At 36.9% G+C, this 22208-nt stretch overlaps 1 protein-coding gene across 6 annotated transcripts; it reads right to left on the reverse strand.

The window, feature by feature from the left end:
- Window positions 1-14163: 14163 nt before the first annotated feature.
- LOC114302556 (uncharacterized) lies at window positions 14164-21577 on the reverse strand. Of its 6 annotated transcripts, XM_028247587.2 has the most exons (7): window positions 21287-21577; window positions 20743-20867; window positions 15621-15644; window positions 15461-15538; window positions 15230-15353; window positions 15072-15143; window positions 14164-14952 (listed from the first exon to the last, which is right to left on the reverse strand). In XM_028247587.2, the coding sequence occupies exons 1-6, from the start codon at window positions 21524-21526 to the stop codon at window positions 15087-15089; spliced, it is 648 nt and encodes a 215-aa protein (XP_028103388.2). In that variant the 5' UTR covers window positions 21527-21577; the 3' UTR covers window positions 14164-14952; window positions 15072-15086. The 6 variants fall into 6 exon arrangements, with proteins under 6 accessions (XP_028103388.2, XP_028103392.1, XP_028103390.1 ...); XM_028247591.2 differs by having other exon boundaries at window positions 14164-15143; window positions 21340-21577; XM_028247589.2 differs by having other exon boundaries at window positions 14164-15143; window positions 21321-21577.
- Window positions 21578-22208: the final 631 nt, after the last annotated feature.

Here is a 22208-nt window from a genome sequence, read left to right on the forward strand (position 1 = left end):
GTTGGGTTATCACATCCATAGATTATTTATCTTGATGTTTAATTTTTTAAATAATTAAAAAAAAATTATTGGCTAGCATTTATTCTTTTATAATATGATTGATGATCTATTTTAAGAATTTGTTTCTCTTACCAAATATTATATAGGTTTTTTTAGATACTGTATGTGGGGATATATTTTCTGAATACCAACACGTGGCATGGTGACGCCGACGTGTCAGCCGAGGTGCCACGTGCCTTGGTAGTTTATGCCGAGGTAATCACGGAGAAGCCGAGGTCATCTCCGAAGATATCGGAATCCGAGATAAAGGGCAAGAGTCCTAAGGGAAAGAGGGGACTTAACCAAGATAAGGATAAAGCTCTTAGGGAGTTTATCTTTATCTCTTGAAGAGTCCAGAGTAAACAGTAAATTGGAATTCATAGAAGTCATACTTCTAGTGGGACTTGGATTGAGTATATTATAAAAGAGAGGCACCCCCGCGGGTCTAAGGTATGCAATTTATACTTTGAGTATTCAGTTTAGTACTTGATTATCTTTAAGAGATATACTGACTTGATCGTCGGAGTGCCCCCGGGTGGAAGAACCACCGCCGGAGCTTTTTCTTTCTGTTTCAGGTTACTCAAGCCATCTATTCTGCTTGTGCTCTCCAGCTGATCACTAAACGGGCAGTGTGGTCAGATTTTCACCCACACAATTTGGCGCCGTCTGTGGGAACGAAGGAAGAATAGATGGCCAGTAACGGACAACAGGAAAATATTGGGGATGACGCTCCCAATGGGAGTGGCAGACCAATTGACCTTGACGTCGAAGGAGATAACCACAGTGCAGAAGCCCGTGACCAGGGTCACAGAGAGAACGACGTCATCCCAGAAGGCGACACGTCAAAAAGAGCAAACCAAGGAAAATACTACAATGAAGATAACCTCCAGGTATGGAGGGACAGGTGCCTACGGAGGGATGAGGAAGTAAAAGAACTAGCAAACAAGTTGGCGGACCTCCAGTCAGTCGTCAACTTCATGATGCAGAATAATGTTATGCAGCCACCATACCCGCTGCAAGATACGCCGATGCCGGCGAACAACACTCAGAAAGAGGTAAGAAAAACAATCCCCGAGGTCCCTCAGCATACCAGAAGCGGAAGGCATTCTCACCGGCCTTCCAGGGAAGTCGGACGGGAAAAGCCGAGGCAAGAAGAGTCCCGAAGGACACACCACATGAAGAATCCAGACCCCAAAGAACATCGACATGTTTAGGGGCAAGTACTCCATTTTGACACATCCCAAGAAGAAAGATCCAAACGACCCCACCACGAGGCCGAAAGCAGTGTACCAAAAAGACTAAAATCCAAAGACAGCCGAGCTCCAGGGAGGAGCAAAGAAGACTTAAGGGACTACCTCAAGAGGAGGCAGCAGAATGCAGAAGCCGAGGTAAACTCCCCAGTGAAACCGAAGACAGCCTTCTCGGTGGAACTGGACAAATTCGAACCACCCAAAAGATTCAGTATGCCGAGGTTTCAAATCTATGACGGTAAGTCAGATCCAAACTTTCATGTTGGGCTGTACCTAAATTCAATGGCGTTATATAGCGGAAACGAGCCGTTGCTCTGCAAAGTATTCCCCTCATCCTTTGGGGAAATTGCATCTGATTGGTTCCACAAGTTACCAAAAGGAAGCATAAAGACATGGGAAGGCTTGGCCGAGATGTTTGTGGCCAGATTCGTGACCAACAAGCTGCAACCCCTGAGGGTTGATGCTTTGATGGCTCTACGAATCACCAAGGAAGAAGGCCTCAGGGCCTATGCGAAGAGGTACTACGAGGTGTTCAACCGAATACCTGAATGCAACCAGGAAGTAGCAGTCGTCTCTTTCAAGAACGGCCTGAAAGATGACTGCCCACTACGGAAGTCTTTGGCAAAAACATTGCCAAAAAGCATGGAAGAACTCATGGCAAGAATTGAGAAATACGCCAGGGCCGAAGAAGATACATCGGGAAACAAAGAGGTGAAACAAGAAAAAGGGAACGGCTCGCCGAAGCGAGGCCGAGTCAACAATGGGCCAACCAAACAAGAAATAGAATTAAGAAATAAACATGCGGTAACCACGGTATTCCGGATCCCAATCCATAAAATCTTAGATCGGATTCGAAATCAACCTTATTTCAGGGCCCCGGCAAGAGCACCGGGGGAATTCATGGAAAGGAACGTTGGTAGACGGTGTGCCTACCACAATGAAGAAGGGCATCCAACTCAAGGTTGCAGAGCCTTAAAAGCACACTTGGAGGATCTGGTAAGACAAGGCCTTCTGAGGGACCTGGTCGATGAGGCCAGAACAAGGGAAGAGCAGGCAAGGTTGCCTCAAGCGCCAGCAGCACCCCCTCCCCCAACACAGCTACCACAAGCAGGAGAACCAAGGGTGGTTAATGTGATCCACTTAAGGGTCAACGAAAACGAAGTCAGAGGAGAAACCCAGAGGGTAAGACATTTACAGCATATCTACCAAGTCGGGGAAAAGAGACATCGGCCAGAAGAGTGCCAAGGGCCAATAATAGCCTTTACTGAAGCCGACCTAGAACTGGTCCAACATCCGCATAATGATGCCTTGGTAGTATCCCTCTAGGTTGGGGAGTGCCAAGTAAAACGCATCCTAATAGATCAAGGCAGCTCCTGTGACATCATGTATGTTAGATGTTACAAAGAGCTAGGCCTTCACCCCGATGACCTAGAACAATCAAGCGGCCCGATGGTCGGCTTTAATGGAACACCAACATGGCCACTGGGTGCAACAAGCTTAGAAGTACAAGCCGGCACTAAGAAGATCAGGACGGAATTCCTGGTAATTGACACACCCTCACCATACAACATCATCCTGGGAAGACCGTGGTTGCATGCAATGGGGGCAGTTCCCTCAACGTTGCATCAACTACTCCGGTTCCCAACAGAGCATGGGATTGAAGAAGTGAGAGGGGATCAACTACAAGCCAAAACTTGCTCCATGGCAGCAATAAAATCCACCTGTAGTATACGGGAGCCAAAGAAAGCAGAAGTTGAAGATGAGGACATGGAAGTCCTAGAAGATGTCGGGAAAGAACCAGCCGAGAAAAGCGAAGAGGCGCTAAAGAAAATCCTCGTCCAGGAAGGCGACGAAGAACGATTCTTTCTTCTCGGCTCAGGCTTAGCTAGAGAAGAAGAAAAGGAACTGGAAGATTTTTTAAGGGCAAACATAGAGGCGTTCGCCTGGACACCTTATGAAATGCCTGGCATTGACCCCGAGGTCACCTGCCACAGACTGAATGTCGACAGATCGGCAAAGCCAGTGATTCAACGAGCCAGAAGGCCGACGTTAATACACGTCGAAGCAGTAGAGGAAGAGGTAGACAGACTCCTGGAAGCCAGGGCCATCCGAGAAGTTCAGTACCCAACATGGCTGTCCAACACAGTAGTAGTAAAAAAGAAGAATGGCAAGTGGAGGGTTTGTGTAGACTTTACCAGCCTCAACAAAGCTTGCCCCAAAGACAGCTTTCCTCTGCCCAAAATCGACCAACTAGTCGACACCACTTCGGGACATGAAAGGATGAGTTTTTTAGATGCATATAGAGGGTACCACCAGATTGCTATGTACCCACCAGATGAAGAGAAGACCGCGTTCATCACCCCGAAAGGCCTGTACTGTTACAGGGTAATGCCTTTTGGGCTAAAAAACGCAGGAGCAACCTATCAGAGGTTAGTCACAAAGATGTTTAAACATCTAATTGGCAAAACGGTAGAAGTTTACATCGATGACATGGTCGTCAAGACCAAGAAATCAGAAGGTCATCTTGCCGACCTAAAAGAGGTCTTTGACATACTCAAAAGATATCGGCTTCGACTCAACGCCTCAAAGTGTGCCTTCGGAGTTGGGTCAGGTAAATTTCTAGGATATCTGGTAACAAGAAAGGGCATTGAAGCCAGCCCAGACCAAATCAAGGCCATCCTGGAGCTACAGAGTCCAACATCGGCAAAGCAAGTTCAAGTACTCACTGGAAGGGCCGCAGCCCTAAACCGATTCATCAGCAGAAGCTCAGACAAGTGCAGACCCTTCTTTAACCTGGTAAAAAAAGCCACAGACTTCCTATGGACGGAATAATGTGAAGCTGCCTTAGCCGACCTAAAAAAGTACTTAACCACAACCCCGGTCCTTTCTAACCCAATCCCAGGGGAGGAATTGTTTTTGTACTTAGCAGTCTCTGAACACGCAGTCAGTGCAGTGCTAATCCGAGAGGAAAAAGGAGAGCAGAAGGCTGTCTATTATGTAAGCAAGACTCTGGCTAACGCAGAAACAAGGTACCTACCACTGGAAAAATTAATGCTAGCCTTGGTAATGGCCTCAAAGAAATTGAGCCATTACTTTCAGGCACACAAGATTGTGGTCCTAACAGAGCACCCACTGAAGTCCTTATTACATCAAGGAGACTTAACAGGAAGGATAGCAAAATGGGCAGTAATACTAGGCCAGTTTGACCTAGAATTTAGGCCAAGAACAGCAATAAAGGGCCAAGTTTTGGCCGACTTCGTCGCAGAACTCACACCGGAAGCCATCACACCTCGGGCTCCGTCGAGCCAAGATAAGCATCGGCCCGACAAGGAAAAAGAATCCCACTCAAAGACAAAAAAGCAAGAGAAAGAAAAGCTCAGACCGTGCAGCATCTACATCGGCGATTCATTCAGACTATTTGTCGATGGAAGTTCAAACCGCCAGGGAGCAGGAGCAGGGGTACTGCTGATATCTCCAGATGGAGAAATTGTAGAACAGTCCATCCGTCTGGGGTTCAAAGCCTCCAATAATGAAGCAGAATATGAAGCCTTAATCGCAGGGCTAAAGCTAGCAGCAGCAGCAGAGGCAGACGAGGTAATTGTATTTTGTGATTCACAATTGATTGTTAACCAGTCAACAGGAGAATTTGCAGCCAGAGACGAAAGAATGTCGGCATATGCAAAGGAAGTCATCCGACTAGCAGCCCTATTCCAAAACTGCAGATTACTCCAAGTAAGCCGAGATGACAACACTCACGCCGACGCGTTAGCCAACTTGGCCAGCTCAATTCAAACTGGAAAAACAAGGACAATCATGATCGACTACATGTCGGCCCCGAGCATAGATAAACAAAGCACCGAACAAGAAGCAATGTGCGTGGGCTTTGGACCAAGCTGGATGGATGCAATCATCGCATTCCTAAAAGAGGGGAAGCTGCCAGAAGACCATAAAGAAGCACATAAAATTAGGCTGAAATCGGCCAGATTCAGTCTAACAGCGGAAGGCCATCTCTACAGGAGGTCCTTCACTGGACCACTTTTAAGGTGCGTACATCCTTTGCAGGTTGAAGATTTCCTTTACGAGATTCATGAAGGAATTTGTGGAAGCCATGCAGGGGGCAGATCGTTAGCCCACAGGGCCATTACCCAGGGGTATTGGTGGCCCTACATGCAAAAGGATGCCGAAGCTTATGTAAAGAAGTGTGAACAATGTCAAAAGTTTGCACCTTTGATACATCAGCCAGCTGCCGACCTAAACCCAGTATCCAGCCCTTGGCCGTTTGCCCAATGGGGCATGGATCTGGTTGGACAACTTCCCCAGGCAACTGGGCAGAGAAAATACTTGCTGGTAGCAACAGACTACTTTACAAAATGGATAGAGGCAGAACCTCTTGCCAAAATCCGAGATGTGGACGTCAAGAATTTTATTTGGAGAAACATAATCACCAGATTTGGGATTCCAAGAGCAATTGTTGCCGACAACGGGACACAGTTCGACAGCAAACTCATCAAAAACTTTTGCGCAAAATTCAAGATCAAGAATTATTTCTCAACACCAAGTTTTCCTCAAAGCAATGGGCAAGCAGAAGCATCCAACAAAGTAATCCTGGATGGAATAAAGAAGAGGCTGCAGGCAGCAAAAGGAAAGTGGGTGGACGAATTGCCCAACGTACTTTGGGCATATCGGACTACGCCGAGAAGATCAACAGGAGAATCCCCCTTTGCCATGGCCTATGGCACAGAAGCAGTCATCCCATTAGAGATCGGCATCCCAGGGATCAGAACCCAGGGAGTAGAGAATGGCACCAATGACATACTCTTAGCCCGAGACCTGGATTTGTTGGAAGAACGAAGAGAGAAAGCTGCAATTCAGCTCGCAGTATACCAACAACAGCTTGCCAGAGCTTACAACAAGAAGGTTAATCCAAGAGATTTTCAAGTTGGCGACCTAGTCCTAAGAAAAGTCGTCGGGAACAAGAAGGATCCCAAGGAAGGCAAGCTTGGCCCAAACTGGGAAGGACCCTACAGAGTTACTTCAGTACTAGGCAATGGAGCATATCGGCTTGAGGACAATGAGGGCAAAGCATTGCCCAGACCTTGGAATACTTGTAATTTGAAATTTTTCTATCATTAGATAAACATCATTATTTGGCCGATATTATCAATAAAGTCTTTTCAGAATCCTTTTCAACATGTTCGATTGATAAAGTTATGCATGGATGTTTTTGAAGACATATCAAACTCAGGCAAAGCTAAGCCGATGTTATTCCTTAATCCACTTGTTGAAATTTGTAGCAATTTACAAGTTGGAGTTAAGCTGATTCCTTATCTTCACTTGTTGAAATTTGTAGCAATTTACAAGTTGAAGTTAAGCCGATGTTATTCCTTAATCCACTTGTTGAAATTTGTAGCAATTTACAAGTTGGAATTAAGCTGATTCCTTATCTTCACTTGTTGAAATTTGTAGCAATTTACAAGTTGAAGTTAAGCCGATGTTATTCCTTAATCCACTTGTTGAAATTTGTAGCAATTTACAAGTTGGAATTAAGCTGATTCCTTATCTTCACTTGTTGAAATTTGTAGCAATTTACAAGTTGAAGTTAAGCCGATGTTATTCCTTAATCCACTTGTTGAAATTTGTAGCAATTTACAAGTTGGAATTAAGCTGATTCCTTATCTTCACTTGTTGAAATTTGTAGCAATTTACAAGTTGAAGTTAAGCCAATGTTATTCCTTAATCCACTTGTTGAAATTTGTAGCAATTTACAAGTTGGAATTAAGCTGATTCCTTATCTTCACTTGTTGAAATTTGTAGCAATTTACAAGTTGAAGTTAAGCCGATGTTATTCCTTAATCCACTTGTTGAAATTTGTAGCAATTTACAAGTTGGAATTAAGCTGATTCCTTATCTTCACTTGTTGAAATTTGTAGCAATTTACAAAGTGGAAGATAAGTCGAGGTTATTGCTTAAGTTCTCGTAGCAATATGTGGGTTGTTTAAAACCTAGGGAAGATGCTTAACACTTGTTGAAATTTGTAGCAATTTACAAGTTTATGTTAAGCCGACATATGATCACCCGCCGAGGTATACAGAAAGTTACAGGTTAAAATAAAGGCTAAGTATATTGTTTATTACTTGTCAAAATTTGTAGCAATTCACAAGTATAGGTAAGATTAAGATAACCGTTTAAAACTTGTTGAAATTTATGAAAAGATTGCAGGACAGTATCTTGCCGAAATAAATACTTTTATGATTATACCCGAGGTATGAAACCCCGAGGAGGTTGCACAAAGGAAGCAACATGAGGAAATATGCAAAAATATTCTAAGTACAAGACTATGCAGTCAACAGAATATCACAAGACTGAAACATCTAGAGGAAGAACTGTTGCAGTTACATATTGAAGAAACCACGTCGGCCAAAAGAAAGAGTTTTTTTTTATTAATCCAGAAAGTAAAAAAGTACAAAGGACAATTTTTTCAAGATTCTTCAGCATTAGCCACCGCAGGGACTGGGATCTCGGACGACTCTGGAGGAATCTTCTCGGCCACTTTCTCCGCTTGTATTTCGGCATCTATCTCTGCCAATGTTGTGTCAAGACTTCTTTCAGTCAGAAGGAGGTCAGATGATAGATACCCTTGAACAGACTCCCTGGGCACTTCCTCAGCATCATCACCCCCCTCATCTTGAGTTAAGTCCATAACCTGCTCAGCAGGAGGAGGGGACTTGGCTTCGGCAGCATTCTTAGGTTTTCTCACCAAAGCCTCACCATCATCTTTTTCTTCATCTTCATCCACGGCCTCGGCCTCAGACTCTGATCCACCTTCAGGAGGAGGTGGAGGAAATGGTAAAGGAATAGCGTCGGCCTGGCGCAATGGCGAGTCAGCAGGAAGATCAAGCTTCTTTATCAAGGACATCCAACCAAGGGAAAATCCCCTGTTGCATGCCTGCCTGACTTGAAGCTTGTAGTCTTCTGCGACGTCGGCCATACCTTGAGCATAGGCCTTTTCGTCGGCCTCTTTGATTTCGGCCTCTTTAGTGGCCAGAGCTTGCTGGAGTTCTTTCTCCGCTTGGACCTTCTGAACCTCGGCCTCTCTCTTCTCGGCCTCAGCAACCTTTCTAACGGCCTCAGCAGCTTCGGCCTTCTCAAGCGCTAAAGTTTGAACCTTCGTTGCAGCCTCGGCCTGATCCTCCAATTTTTTCATTTTTGCTTCAAGGGCCCGTATCTCTCTCTTCATTGAAGATGCTTCCCTTTTCATATCAACCAACCTTTGACGATTTTCAAAGGATTGCATGGAAAATGAGTGGGCATGCTGAATGGCCTGCAAAAAGAACAGAAATGTGAGACAGTACTCTCAGTATAGAACGGAAGAAAAAATCACAAGTACAAACAGAAATACTTACTTGAGCGGAGTGTTGGAGCATAAGAGCGTAATTCTCATACTCACTAAGCTTGCCATTTCGCTCCAAGTCATTTGGTAGAAGAAGAGCAGTGCTAAGGGCGACAGCAACATTAATGTCGTCAGCACTCTCACTAGCCATAATGGGCCTATCCTCCAGGGATAAATCAGGGGCCCAGGGGACGTCGGGTTTCTTCGAAGCCGAGGTCGTCGCAGACGATGACCTTGGCCTCTTTGTTTCTGTAGACCCTGAGGGTTGGCCCTCAGCAGACCTCTTGGTTGAAGTAGAGGCTGATTTTTTGCTTTCAGCTAGCTTCGAAATCGGCAGAGCATCCTCAGCCTCGGCATCTGTAGCCTTGGCCTTAGGCTGAGCCTTTTTTACCCTCTTTGGTTTGGGTGGGAGCATTGATTGCGTTGGTGCGGCTTCGGCGTCAGTTGGGAGATCGGCAAGAAGGTCTTGGACGACAGGCCTTGGATGAACCATTTCGGCAGTCTTTACAAGCTTTCGTCGGCGTTTACGTTCAGGAATTGGTATTAAATAGGGGGCCGAAGTTGATGGAAGATCGGCTGGGTCAGATGTGGACTCTTGATCTGTTCGGGATGTAGAAGCAGTTAAGGTTGTGGCTGTGGGTGGAGAAAGACTCTTCTTCCTTTTTCTTGGGACGTCGGGTAAGGTGGATTTGTATGTAGGGATGAAGTTTAGTAATACTGGGGCTTTTCGTTTATGGATTGGAAGGCCAAGAAGTGTTTTCAGATCTGTTCCTGGGAAGAAGGATTGACGAAAATTTTTCGGTGGTTGATGAAGATCTGCAAAGAAACAGACGTCAGAAACAAAGATTATTAAAGCCTTAAATAAAAACAACTAAGTGTTGACTCAGGGCTCTTACTCTTGCCCTCTGTGATTGTTCGAGGAAGAGGGTAGAGGTGGACATCTTCATCTGGGCCAAATTCCCAATTTCCAGAAGCAATGAGAAAATCATCTCCAGCCCCCTTGTTGGAGTCTGGGAGGTCGGCTATAATTTTGTACTATGTGGATCTCGGCTTAAGGTAATAGACAAAACCCCTATCCTTCAGATCAAGAGGGCACATGGTATAACAATATTGAAGGTCGGCTAGGGTGATTCTGAGGTTTTCTTGCCTAGCTAAGACAATAATACCGTTAATTACCCTATAAGAATTGATAGTAAGTTGCATAGGGTTCAGCTTATAGAAATAGAGAACTTGACGAAAGAGGGGATCGAGTGGAAGCCGAAGTCCACATTCGGTAAAAGCAACTATCGGAAAAGGCATTGTGTGGTCTGTGGGCATGATGGTATCATTATCCCCAGCCAGCTTAAGATGAACGTCGGCTGGGATAGAGAATTCTTGCCTAAAGCATTCAAGTTTTGTTGGGGTATTTACCCTATGCCTCCACATACCCATTATGTCGGCTTAAACTAAGAGGAATATGTTTCAGAAGATGGGCGTTTTTCAGGTTTCCCTAAGAATTAAGGGTTCTACAGACAAATCCCAAATCTATGAAGTATGAAGATAAAAATCGAGGGCATAAATCTGGGGCAGACAAAAAAAAAAAAAAAAAAAAAAAAAAAAGGAACAAAACAAAGACGAAGTTTCAGATTCAAGAACAGAGGTATAGTTCTCAGAAACAATAGAGATACAGAAACAAATCAAGAACAGCGGCAAAGAGAATAATGAAAAAACATAGAAGTTCAAGGCGTAGCCACAAATTCAAGATACAAATAAAACCAAGACCTCGAACAAGATCAGTAATGGCGACAGACAGACAAAAGCACATAAAAAGAATGGAAGAATTAAAGGAAAGGATCTTACCAGGACAAATGAAGCCGAGGCAATGTTCGCCGAACCCAGAAACCGGTTGCAACAGCAAAGAAGGCTTTGCAAGAATGAGGGGTTAAAAGCAAATCCAGAAGAGAGATTGAGGCGATGGCAGATTCGAAGAAGAATGAGCTTTCAGAGAGAGAAAGAGCAAGAAGACAGAATGAAAAAGTGAAGAAAAGATAGAGGCAAAAGAAAAGTTTTGTAAAAAAATGTGAAACGGCGGCAAAATTAGGGTAATCATTACGCCTAGGGTAACGCACGCGTCAGGCGGCGCAGACGAAATGAACAGACAGCTTCAGGCGCGTCACTGGCACGCTCCAATAAAGGCGAAACACGTAAAAGAAACAGTTAGATATGCATGACAGCTCATACGCATGGGAGAGTACGACCGAAGCCTTGTTCTCCGAAGAGAACACGTCGGCTGAAAGTAAATAATCTTGGCTAAATAGTTTTTGAGCCATTACTCAGAAAAGAAGTGACAAAATTTCGGAATAGGTTCCATCACCTCAGAATGCCGAGGTAATAGAACCTAGGGGGCAGTTGTGGGGATATATTTTCTGAATACCAACACGTGGCATGGTGACGCCGACGTGTCAACCGAGGTGCCACGTGCCTTGGTAGTTTATGCCGAGGTAATCACGGAGAAGCCGAGGTCATCTCCGAAGATATCGGAATCCGAGATAAAGGGCAAGAGTCCTAAGGGAAAGAGGGGACTTAACCAAGATAAGGATAAAGCTCTTAGGGAGTTTATTTTTATCTCTTGAAGAGTCCAGAGTAAACAGTAAATTGGAATTCATAGAAGTCATACTTCTAGTGGGACTTGGATTGAGTATATTATAAAAGAGAGGCACCCCCGTGGGTCTAAGGTATGCAATTTATACTTTGAGTATTCAGTTTAGTACTTGATTATCTTTGAGAGATATACTGACTTGATCGTCGGAGTGCCCCCGGGTGGAAGAACCACCGCCGGAGCTTTTTCTTTCTGTTTCAGGTTACTCAAGCCATCTATTCTGCTTGTGCTCTCCAGCTGATCACTAAACGGGCAGTGTGGTCAGATTTTCACCCACACACTGTATATTAATACAATAAAGGATCCAAAACTCCTCTTGAACATTGATGATGTATTTGGTTCATGATTTTGGATGGCAATTTTGAAATGAAAAATGAAAATGTGTGTGAAATTAGGTAAAATGTTGTTATATTTCATTCAAATTTCACTTATCTTTTTCTTTTATCATTCCAAATTCTACCTGAATCCATGAATCAAACATAACATAAAGTTAGATACATATTTTCTATAGTGAAAATTTTGAATTAATATTACTTTTTAAAATTGTGTATTATAAACTCTTATCACACATGTCTCTTCATATAATAATGATTGAAGTTTGTTTTAGTCACTATCTAAAAAAATTAGTTATAGAGTCAAATAAAATATGTAGGTCTTAAAGTTTTAAAATAAAATTTTATTTTAGAATTTGTTCAAATTTAATTCTTTTAATATTTGGAATTTTTTTTATTGATTGATAAAAAATACTGTAAATATTAAGATTATTATTTTTTAATCATATTGAGTTAATAAAATATGATACATTATAGGCTTAAAGTACGAATTGTTAAAAAACTGATTCAAATTAGATTTTGTTGGCTAATTTTTACTATTTAATTCAATAGTGAAACTCCCAAGCTAGCTCATACTGGTCAAGAATTGATAAAGACAATTTTTAATAATTAGTTAAAGGTCACATTAGCACAAATATTGAGTCGAGTAGCCTCTAGGTCACTTCTAATGTTTAGTCCAACATTACAAGTCAATTCTAATCAATTTTCACGTAAAAATTATGACATACGACAATGTGCCCATAATATACCCCCACAAAGTCCAACAACACCTTTCAATTTCAAGTGGATTGGAGAAAAGTCTCAACCTTTTATTTTTATTAAGGCAAAACATTATTAAAGGAATTAACAGTCTAATCAAGCCAAATGGGTAAAAAGTTATTAAAAAAAAAATCATACAACAAAATTAAAAGAATATTTCTCATTCACATTATTTTTTACACATTTTCACGTAAAAAATTAAAAATTATTTTCAAACATATTTATTATTTTCATATCATATTTTAGTCAAAAAAATCATTGAAAAAACACATTTCCAAATTAAAGACTCCTTGTTTGGTTAGTAAAACTTGGTACAATCGCACTTCTAGTATTTAAAAAAAAAAAATAGTGGGAGATATTACAAAAAAATAATAATAATAATTTAAGGTTTGAATCTAGTAATAAATTAATCCTTAACTTTTTAATTGTTAGAATTTAAACTCTAAACCTTTAAAATGGTTCTAACAATCTATTAGTTATAACTAACGGAATATGAACCATTTAAATAATTTAATCACTTTTCGTCGGTAGCATTAGACGACAACAATGACTATGGATTAAGGAAAAAATGAAAGGTTTGGTAATAAGCTACAGAATGAAAGAACTAACGTAAAAGCGATGGCAATGGATTGGAGAAGAGGAGGGATGGTGATGGACGATGATAAGAGTGAAAAGTGGTTGTTAACATAAATGAAAAAAAAAAAAAAACTAGTTAAATTATCTAAATTGTCCCTTCTCCATTAGTTATAAACCTAATATATATATATATGTATATATAATGAATAGATATAAACGAATAACTAAAATTGATACCATTTTAAAAATTGAAATATTAGTGAAATATCTCTCTCTAACTTTTGGTAGTAAGAGAGGTTCAATATATTTTTTCTTATTAGTTAAGGTTCCTCAATAATATTATTAAAGAAATTTCAACTCGTCACAAAGAAATTTTAAATTTCTCTATGACAAATTTATTTGTAACAAGGTAAAATTTCTTTTCGAGGAGCTGAAACTTCTCTGTAAAAATGTTGAGGGACCTCAACTACTATGAAAATATTGCGTGTCTTTTATCGTTTAAAATCTTAATATCAAGAATCTTAAACTGAAAACACTTTAAAAATTCAAGGTTTAAATTTTAATAATTAAAAAATTAAGATTTGGTTTGTTACTAAAGTCAAACTTTAGAGAAAAAAAAAATTAACTTATGGTTAGCTTATTTCTTTTATGTTTAATTTTTCTAATTATATTTATTAAAAAAAAAAAACTCATTTAGGATTCTATTAGATTAGACAAATTAAAAAGTAACCATTAACAAAAGGGTTGGCCTTTTACTTATTATTTATCATTTTTATCTTTAATTTTACTTTACAGATTCTTTTCGATTAGAACCAAACAGAAAGTAAGACATATTGATATGAATTTTTTAAATCACTAAAGATAAATAAAAAGGAAAAAAAAACATGTATTTTTTTGCAATTGCAAAACAAAAAGTTATTTTATACCTCCAAAGTATCTTGTTATTAGAAAACAGATAGTCTATTTTTAAAAACTCAATTGTTAGTTATTTTTTTATAAACAAATGTAATAAATTGAATAAGTTATAAATATTAAATTTATTATTTTTTTTATGTATAAATGATATATACAAAAAAACTGATAAAAAAACACGATTTGAAGTGGCAAAATAAAATCATGAACAATATCTTTCAGTCCAGATCATAGAACTAAGTCCAAACACATATATATATAATACTAGGGTATGCCCGTGCCTGAAGGCACGGTGAAAATATTATTGGAATGAAAATGTAATTGGAATGATTTTATAATTTTAAGCAAACAATAAAATGTAAGTCCCACAACGCAAACATATAATAAAAATCAAACGAAATACGTCAGTCAATACTCTACAATAGAAAAAAATAAACAATAAATTAAGCACACTAGTCAATGCTCAACAATATAAAGAAAATGCCAAATAATAAATTAAGCACATCAACCAATATTCTATAATACAAAAAAAGGACAAATAACAAATTAAGCAGGCCAATCAGTGCTCCACAATAGAAAAAAAATGACATATTAAGCACACCAACCGTACATTGCAATTCAAAAAAAAAAAATTATAAAAAATTGTGCAATAAACAATTATTTTAAAAGATTAATACGTACACAATCCAATCCTATATTAAAAGCAACACCCTTCCTGATAAAAATCAAATTCAACCGAAAAAAAACATGAAGTTTTCTTTAACCTAATTCAAGAGCATATTAGGAAGAAAAAGAAAAAAGAAAAAAAAGACTATAACATCAAGTGAATAATTCAAATGAATATTATATAACATACATCTAAACTTAGTTATAAATTGCACATAGATAAAAGGCTTTACAAAACTAAAATTTACATCGATATGAAACTTTACAAAATCTAGATCGTAGCTAGCATATGTACGCTTTTTACAAAAATAAACATGATCTTCAAACTTGTTCTTTCTTAGAATTCCTAAGAGCGCCTTATCACTTTTCAAAAAGTATTTGTTTCAACTTCTATATATCTCCAATGAGAAGCATGCACGACAATTTAGTAATTTATGAAAATAAAAAAGTTAGTTTATTAGTAGAAGAAAATCTATATAAATATCAAAACACTTTTAAATTGAAATTACCTTGCTACATCCCCATCAACGCAATCTAATTGTATTTATCTTTTTGAGGTCCATATGTTTTTTAACCCAATCCTACAAAAGTCAACATATATAGCAAAAAAAATTAAAATAATAATTTGTAATCAATAGAAGCAAATTTGTCAATAAATAAATTGTACCTTTTGACAAAAGTGATTTGATCCATAAGTAACACTATAACAAATTTCAGGATAAACAATGTTTGTAGTAGAATCTAGCTCATCGTTGGGAAGGAAGACACTTGTACGATCAAAAGATGTGCATCTAGATAGAGCCACGTACAGTTGTCCATGACTAAACACTGGTGTGTGCAATAAAAATATATATATTTAAAAAGTTTAAAAATTTCTATATAATTAAATTGGGCCTACCTCTCAAACCCGGATGACATTAAGGTCATGCTCATCACGGATGACAACATTAGCATTTCTTTCTTCAAGAAATTGAACCTATAAATACAAAAGAATTAGAGGTAAAAAAAATTAAAAAATGTATGCATGTAAGAAAATGAGTAAAAGGAGTCGATATTACAGTTTGACGTAGGTCACCATCCATCTGTAAAATATAAGAAAAGAGCATTTTGTTATAAGAAAATTAGATAAAACATAATGAAAAGAAAAGAAAAGAAAATTGACTTAGACTTATAAGAAAGGTGTATTTTTTTTTTTTCAAATAAATTAAAAATAAAACAACTTACGTGATCAAAAATAGTAATATTGTCCACAATTAGAAGTTAAAGGTCAAAAAGTGTCTCAACCTGAAAGTGTCTAGTTATGTAAATTTGAAAAAGATAACTGTAAGAAGGCAAAATGAGGTTTAATAATTGCCATAAAAAAAATTAATCGACACAAAATTAACAATCTCCTAACATACTTATAACATACAACCTACTTTAGAGTTTGTATCATTTTTTGATTTTTTGATAAAGACACTAAAAAAATATAAAGAAATATTACTCTTCGTAAACAACTTATAACAATTTTAGTAGTAAATCGGATAATAAAATATATAAATTAATTTCAAAGAGAGGGTTACAATAAAGTTGAGACGAGCAGGTACATAAACAAAATACAAATGGAAGAATAAGAGGTATGTAAAGAACAAAATAAAAATATGCTCGTGCGTAATGACATGATGTAAATAATATTGAGATCAAAATGTAGTTGAATACAAATGTAATTTATTGAAAAACATACAAAAAACTAAAGACATTGAGAAATATAAAGAAATATTGTTTTTAAAACCCACACTCTGCAATTTTGTTGGTACCACACACTCTACAAAGCTCAATTAAAGATAACAACCCCTAAGCACAGGTATATATATTTGTTTCATTATTCACTCGTTACCAAATAATACCAGCCATTTAGAAATTAAAAATAAACAATAAACAATGCACATCAACCAGTGCTTTGCAATACCAAAAAATTATTAAACACCAAATGAAGCACACCAGCCAATGCTCTGCAATCTAGAAAAATTGAATTCAAAATATATATAACAAACAATGCACACCAGTCATGGCTCTACAATACCAAAAAACTAAATTTAAAATAAATAGTAAACAATGCACACCAGCTAGTGCTAAGCAATCTAAAAAAAATAAAAATAAAAGTTAAATTGACTTCAAGCAAGTGACTCCATCCTATTGTGAAGAAATAACAAATAAATAAATAACAACGAACAAAGTAGAGATAACAAATATCACATGAAATAGAATGAACAAAGTAGAGATTAAAATCCCTCAACAATGGTGTATTAGTAGAAATTACCATAGAACTTATCCTAGCTTAGTGTCCTGGGTTGATCTCACTCCACTTGTCTGCAAAATTGAACTATTGCAATGGTGTATTGATAGTGGACAAACACTATCACACAAGAGTTTCTCTTTTTAATAGACAATGGCATTGTCAAATGAGAAAAAATAACAACGAAAATGAGCAAGCTTAACAAATGTATCAACTGGAAAGCCGATCAGCATGGATTCATTACCGCTATGGATCTTCTCAATTATAGCAATTAATGCTTTCCCTTCAGGAAAACCAACTAAAATCTGAGTGTGAGAGTTTCAAATTCAATTTTGAATATCTCAACTTCTTAACATTCTCTGAGATTAAGAAATAGGAAAAAAAAAAAAAAAAAAAAAAAAAGGTAGCCCTTCACATAAAAATAGGAGGAAAAGAAAAAAGAAAAAGAAAAGATATCTTGTAATCACAGGAACAAAAGAATATCTTGTAATCCCATACATACTAAAGAGGGAAATGAGCTGAAGTCTCAAGTATAAACTAAATATTTAAAGGAAAAAATTTTATTGAAGGGAAGGAACAAAAAAAAACTCATAGCTTTCATTCATATTTTATTCAAGGGTGTTTTTAGTCATATGCAATTGATAAAATCCATTGTCCAGTTGTCCAAACACCTAAAAATCCAAACACAGCTTCTATTAAATATGTTCTAATTTAATATGACCTGATGACCAATTTGCAGAAATCAAGCGCCTTGTTTTATGATTTAGAGCAGTCCTATATTGCATCCAAACAATAACCAATCAAAGCACTAACCAAAAAAGAGTTGACACTTAATAAAATCCAAACAAACTATTGGCGACAAAAGCTAAGAGGCAACGCAAACTATTTACGCATGGGAATGCTAAAATCTTGAATAGTAAGGATAACAAACTGTGTATAATACAATCTATTATGTTTTCCTGTGTATAAAAACATTCACACGTGTAATTTTTTTTACTATGCAATTTCTTTTTGATATAGCTTGTTGTTTCATCCTAGGTCCAACCATTGATTTTCATTTCAATGACACATTAAGATAGTCAAAACAATTTAAGGATATTTTAGAACAATTGTCTCGTGTCTCAAAGGCACAGCCATGTGTTATTGCATGGCTTAGTAAAGAAGGTAGAACCCATGATTTTTTTGTTAGGTGATAAGGGACAACAAAAGGCATGATGATTTGTGATTGGTTTATGATGTGTCACATGGTGTCCCAAATAGAAAGTACCATTTTTTGATATTTTATGGACCTCTGCTTATAATTAAAAAAAAAAAAAAGACGATTGATATAAAACATTATAACAAATTTTGCTAAAAGCTTAATTATAGTGTACACTTACAATCTTATGTTAATCAATATTAGATAAATGTAAAAAAAAATTAATAATGTCATCAAAGTTTAAATATAAAAAAAAAATTTATCCTTCAAAGTTTATTTTAGTACTTTTAAACAATAAATACAAAATTAATTGACCAAATTGCACTTTCCAAAACCAATTAAAACCCACCATTCCAATAGCCACCACTACCAATTTCTATCTCTCATATGCATTTTTTCAAACACCTTATATGCATTGGCTGGCATATTTCGTCTGATTTTTATTATATGTTTCCGTGTTGTGAGACTTACATTTTATTGTTTGTTTAAAATCATAAAATCATTCCAATTACATTTTCATTCCAATAATATTTTCATCGTGCCTTCAAGCACGGGCATACCCTAATAATAACTTATCAAAATAACATATTACACAGTGTAACTCTCAACCATTTCATCAAACACAGTTTCTCTCAAAATCAATCATAAAACAACAAAGGAAAAAAGGTGAAAGGATAATTGTCAAGTGAGATATGTGTAATTTGCCCATACAATTTTATTTTCTTTCTTTTGAGATTGTTTTCTTTGACTTGGTTTGTGTCATTGGAGTTAAAGAAGGAAAGGAGGATTGGTAAGTGATCACTGTCAACTGTCATGGTTGATAAGGTTGGTCCAATTTCTTTATTTCTAAAAATTATTTGGCTATTTGTAATATTTGTATTACACACAGGAAAAACATAATAGATTCCTAAACATGTATCAATCTCAAAGCGTAACTCTTCAATTCCATGTCCAAACACCTAAAAATCCAAACATTGATAAGGGACAACATGATTTTTTTAAACTTACAATCTTATGTTAATCAATATTAGATAAATGCAAAAAAAATTAATAATGTCGTCAAAGTTTAAATAAAAATAAAAATTTTATCCTTTAAAGTTTATTTTAGTACTTTTAAACAATAAATAAAAAATTAATTGACCAAATTACACCTTCTAAAGCCAATTAAAACCCACCACCCCAATAGCCACCACTATCAATTTCTATCTCTCACATGCATTTTTTCAAACACCTTATATGCATTGTTAATATACGATTCAATCCAGATCTAAATATGAAACAAATGATTGGGACCTGAGAGATTTGCTGTTTATAGAGCTACCAAATCAAATGAAACATGGTTACTTACTTGAGCATAATTGTCAAGTGAGTTATGTGTAATTTGCCCATACAATTTTATTTTCTTTCTTTTGAGATTGTTTTCTTTGACTTGGTTTGTGTCATTGGAGTTAAAGAAGTAAAGGAGGATTGGTAAGTGATCACTGTCAACTGTCATGGTTGATAAGGTTGGTCTAATTTCTTTATTTCTAAAAATTATTTAACTATTTGTAATATTTGTATCATACACGGGAAAAACATAATAGAGATTCCTAAACATGTATCAATCTCAAAGTGTAACTCTTCAATTCCATGTCCAAACACCTAAAAATCCAAACATTGATAAGGGACAACATGATTTTTTTAAACTTACAATCTTAGGTTAATCAAATTAGTTAAATGAAAAAAAATTAATAATGTCGTCAAAGTTTAAATAAAAATAAAAATTTTATCCTTTAAAATTTATTTTAGTACTTTTAAACAATAAATAAAAAATTAATTGACCAAATTACACCTTCCAGAACCAATTAAAACCCACCACCCCAATAGCCACCACTACCAATTTCTATCTCTCACATGCATTTTTTCAAACACCTTATATGCATTGTTAATATACCATTCAATCCAGATCTAAATATGAAACAAATGATTGGGACCTGAGAGATTTGTTGTTTATAGAGCTACCCAATCAAATGAAACATGGTTACTTACTTGAGCATAATTGTCAAGTGAGGTATGTGTAATTTGCCCATACAATTTTATTTTCTTTCTTTTGAGATTGTTTTCTTTGACTTGGTTTGTGTCATTGGAGTTAAAGAAGTAAAGGAGGATTGGTAAGTGATCACTGTCAACTGTCATGGTTGATAAGGTTGGTCCAATTTCTTTATTTCTAAAAATTATTTGACTATTTGTAATATTTGTATTATACACAGGAAAAACATAATAGATTCCTAAACATGTATCAATCTCAAAGTGTAACTCTTCAATTCCATGTCCAAACACCTAAAAATCCAAACATTGATAAAGGACAACATGATTTTTTTAAACTTACAATCTTATCTTAATCAATATTAGTTAAATGCAAAAAAATTAATAATGTCGTCAAAGTTTAAATAAAAATAAAAATTCTATCCTTTAAAGTTTATTTTAGTACTTTTAAACAATAAATAAAAAATTAATTGACCAAATTACACCTTCCAGAATCAATTAAAACCCACCACCCCAATAGCTACCACTACCAATTTCTATCTCTCACATGCATTTTTTCAAACACCTTATATGCATTGTTAATATACCATTCAATCCAGATCTAAATATGAAACAAATGATTGGGACCTAAGAGATTTGCTGTTTATAGAGCTACCCAATCAAATGAAACATGGTTACTTACTTGAGCATCTCCGCAAAGCTCATAGCCTCATCAATTCCAAGAATTGCATTAGCTAGATTGGACAAAAAACCATCCATTCCATCTGTGCCAAGAGCCTCTTCATTCTCCATGGATGGATCTACCTCCTATAGGAACCAAACAAACTATAAAAAATTAGGCTACATAACATCAAACCAGAGTATCAAAATTCATAAGATCAAGTCGAATCAAAGTGTAGATAACTGGATAATTATCAGATATTTGATGAAGCATCACATGGCCAAGAATCATAACAACCCTGTGATCCAGTCTTCTCTTAAATAGAAATCACTCAGATACAACTTTAGGTAAGGAATAAATCCAGCGAATGTCATGTAAACTTAATACATAAACAGAGTAAACAATGGTAGAATTCCACAAACTTCTTTTTTTTATTTTTTTTATTTTATAATCAGGTATCCCAGTAAACCTAATTCATAACCAGAGTAAAGAATGGTTGAACTCCACAACTTTTTATTATTTATAAACAGAGTAAAGAATGGTTAGACAATGCATTTAGATCTACCAATTTCTGGTTTGCTCTCTTGCTGGAAATATACCATGATAGGTCAAATATACCAGATTCTTCTTTTAGATTCTTCATTTTGCAGTGGCTCCATTCATTCGGTCGTCGTTGCCACTGTTGATGAAGATTGGGATGGTGGAGAGAGAGAGGGAGGAAGAGAGAAGACGAAGAGGGTAATAGGGGGTTCGGGGTTGTGTCTCCGGCAATTGTTTTGCTCCGATAGGAATTGAAGAAGAGCATGGGAATGGGCTCCAATGGAGAGAGAGAGAGAGAGAGAGAGAGAGAGAGAGAGGTCTGTTCAAATTATGAAATTTGGAAGAGAGAGACAGATTTTGAGATGAGAGGAGTAGGTGTGAGAGATACATTTTGAGATATTTTGAAACTTACATTTTGCACCATTAGATCTTGATGGTAATTGATCTCAACCATTAAAATGTTTAAATAGAACAAATGAGTGTAAGACATTATCAGCCATTGGATTGAATCAATCTAATGGTCCATATGCTGACACATATACATTTTGAGCTCTTAAATTCAAACCAAGCCTTCCATTGTTATATAGATATATATATATATATATATATATATATATATGTAGGGTCGTGTTGTAGTGTGCAACCCTTAAAGGGTTGCACACCATATGCACCTTTATTATTGGCCATCAGATTACACAAGTTGATCTTGACCATTGAATTATTTAATTTTGAAAAATTAGACACCGGAGCAACCGGTTGACCATCTGTATTCTCTCTTCTTCCATAGTGTATTCTCTCTACTTTCACTTTCGTGTGTCTCTCTGTCGCCCCCCATCTCTCTCTCTGCTACACTTTCCTTCCATCTCTTCCCCTGCTCCTCTCGCTCTCCTCTCTCTGCTACGCTCATTCCTCTCTCTTTCTCTGGCTTGACTGAATGCAGGCCGAAG

This window comes from Camellia sinensis, chromosome 2 (genome assembly GCF_055761805.1).
Source record: "Camellia sinensis isolate YWXY chromosome 2, ASM5576180v1, whole genome shotgun sequence".
Classification (NCBI taxonomy): Eukaryota; Viridiplantae; Streptophyta; class Magnoliopsida; order Ericales; family Theaceae; genus Camellia; species Camellia sinensis.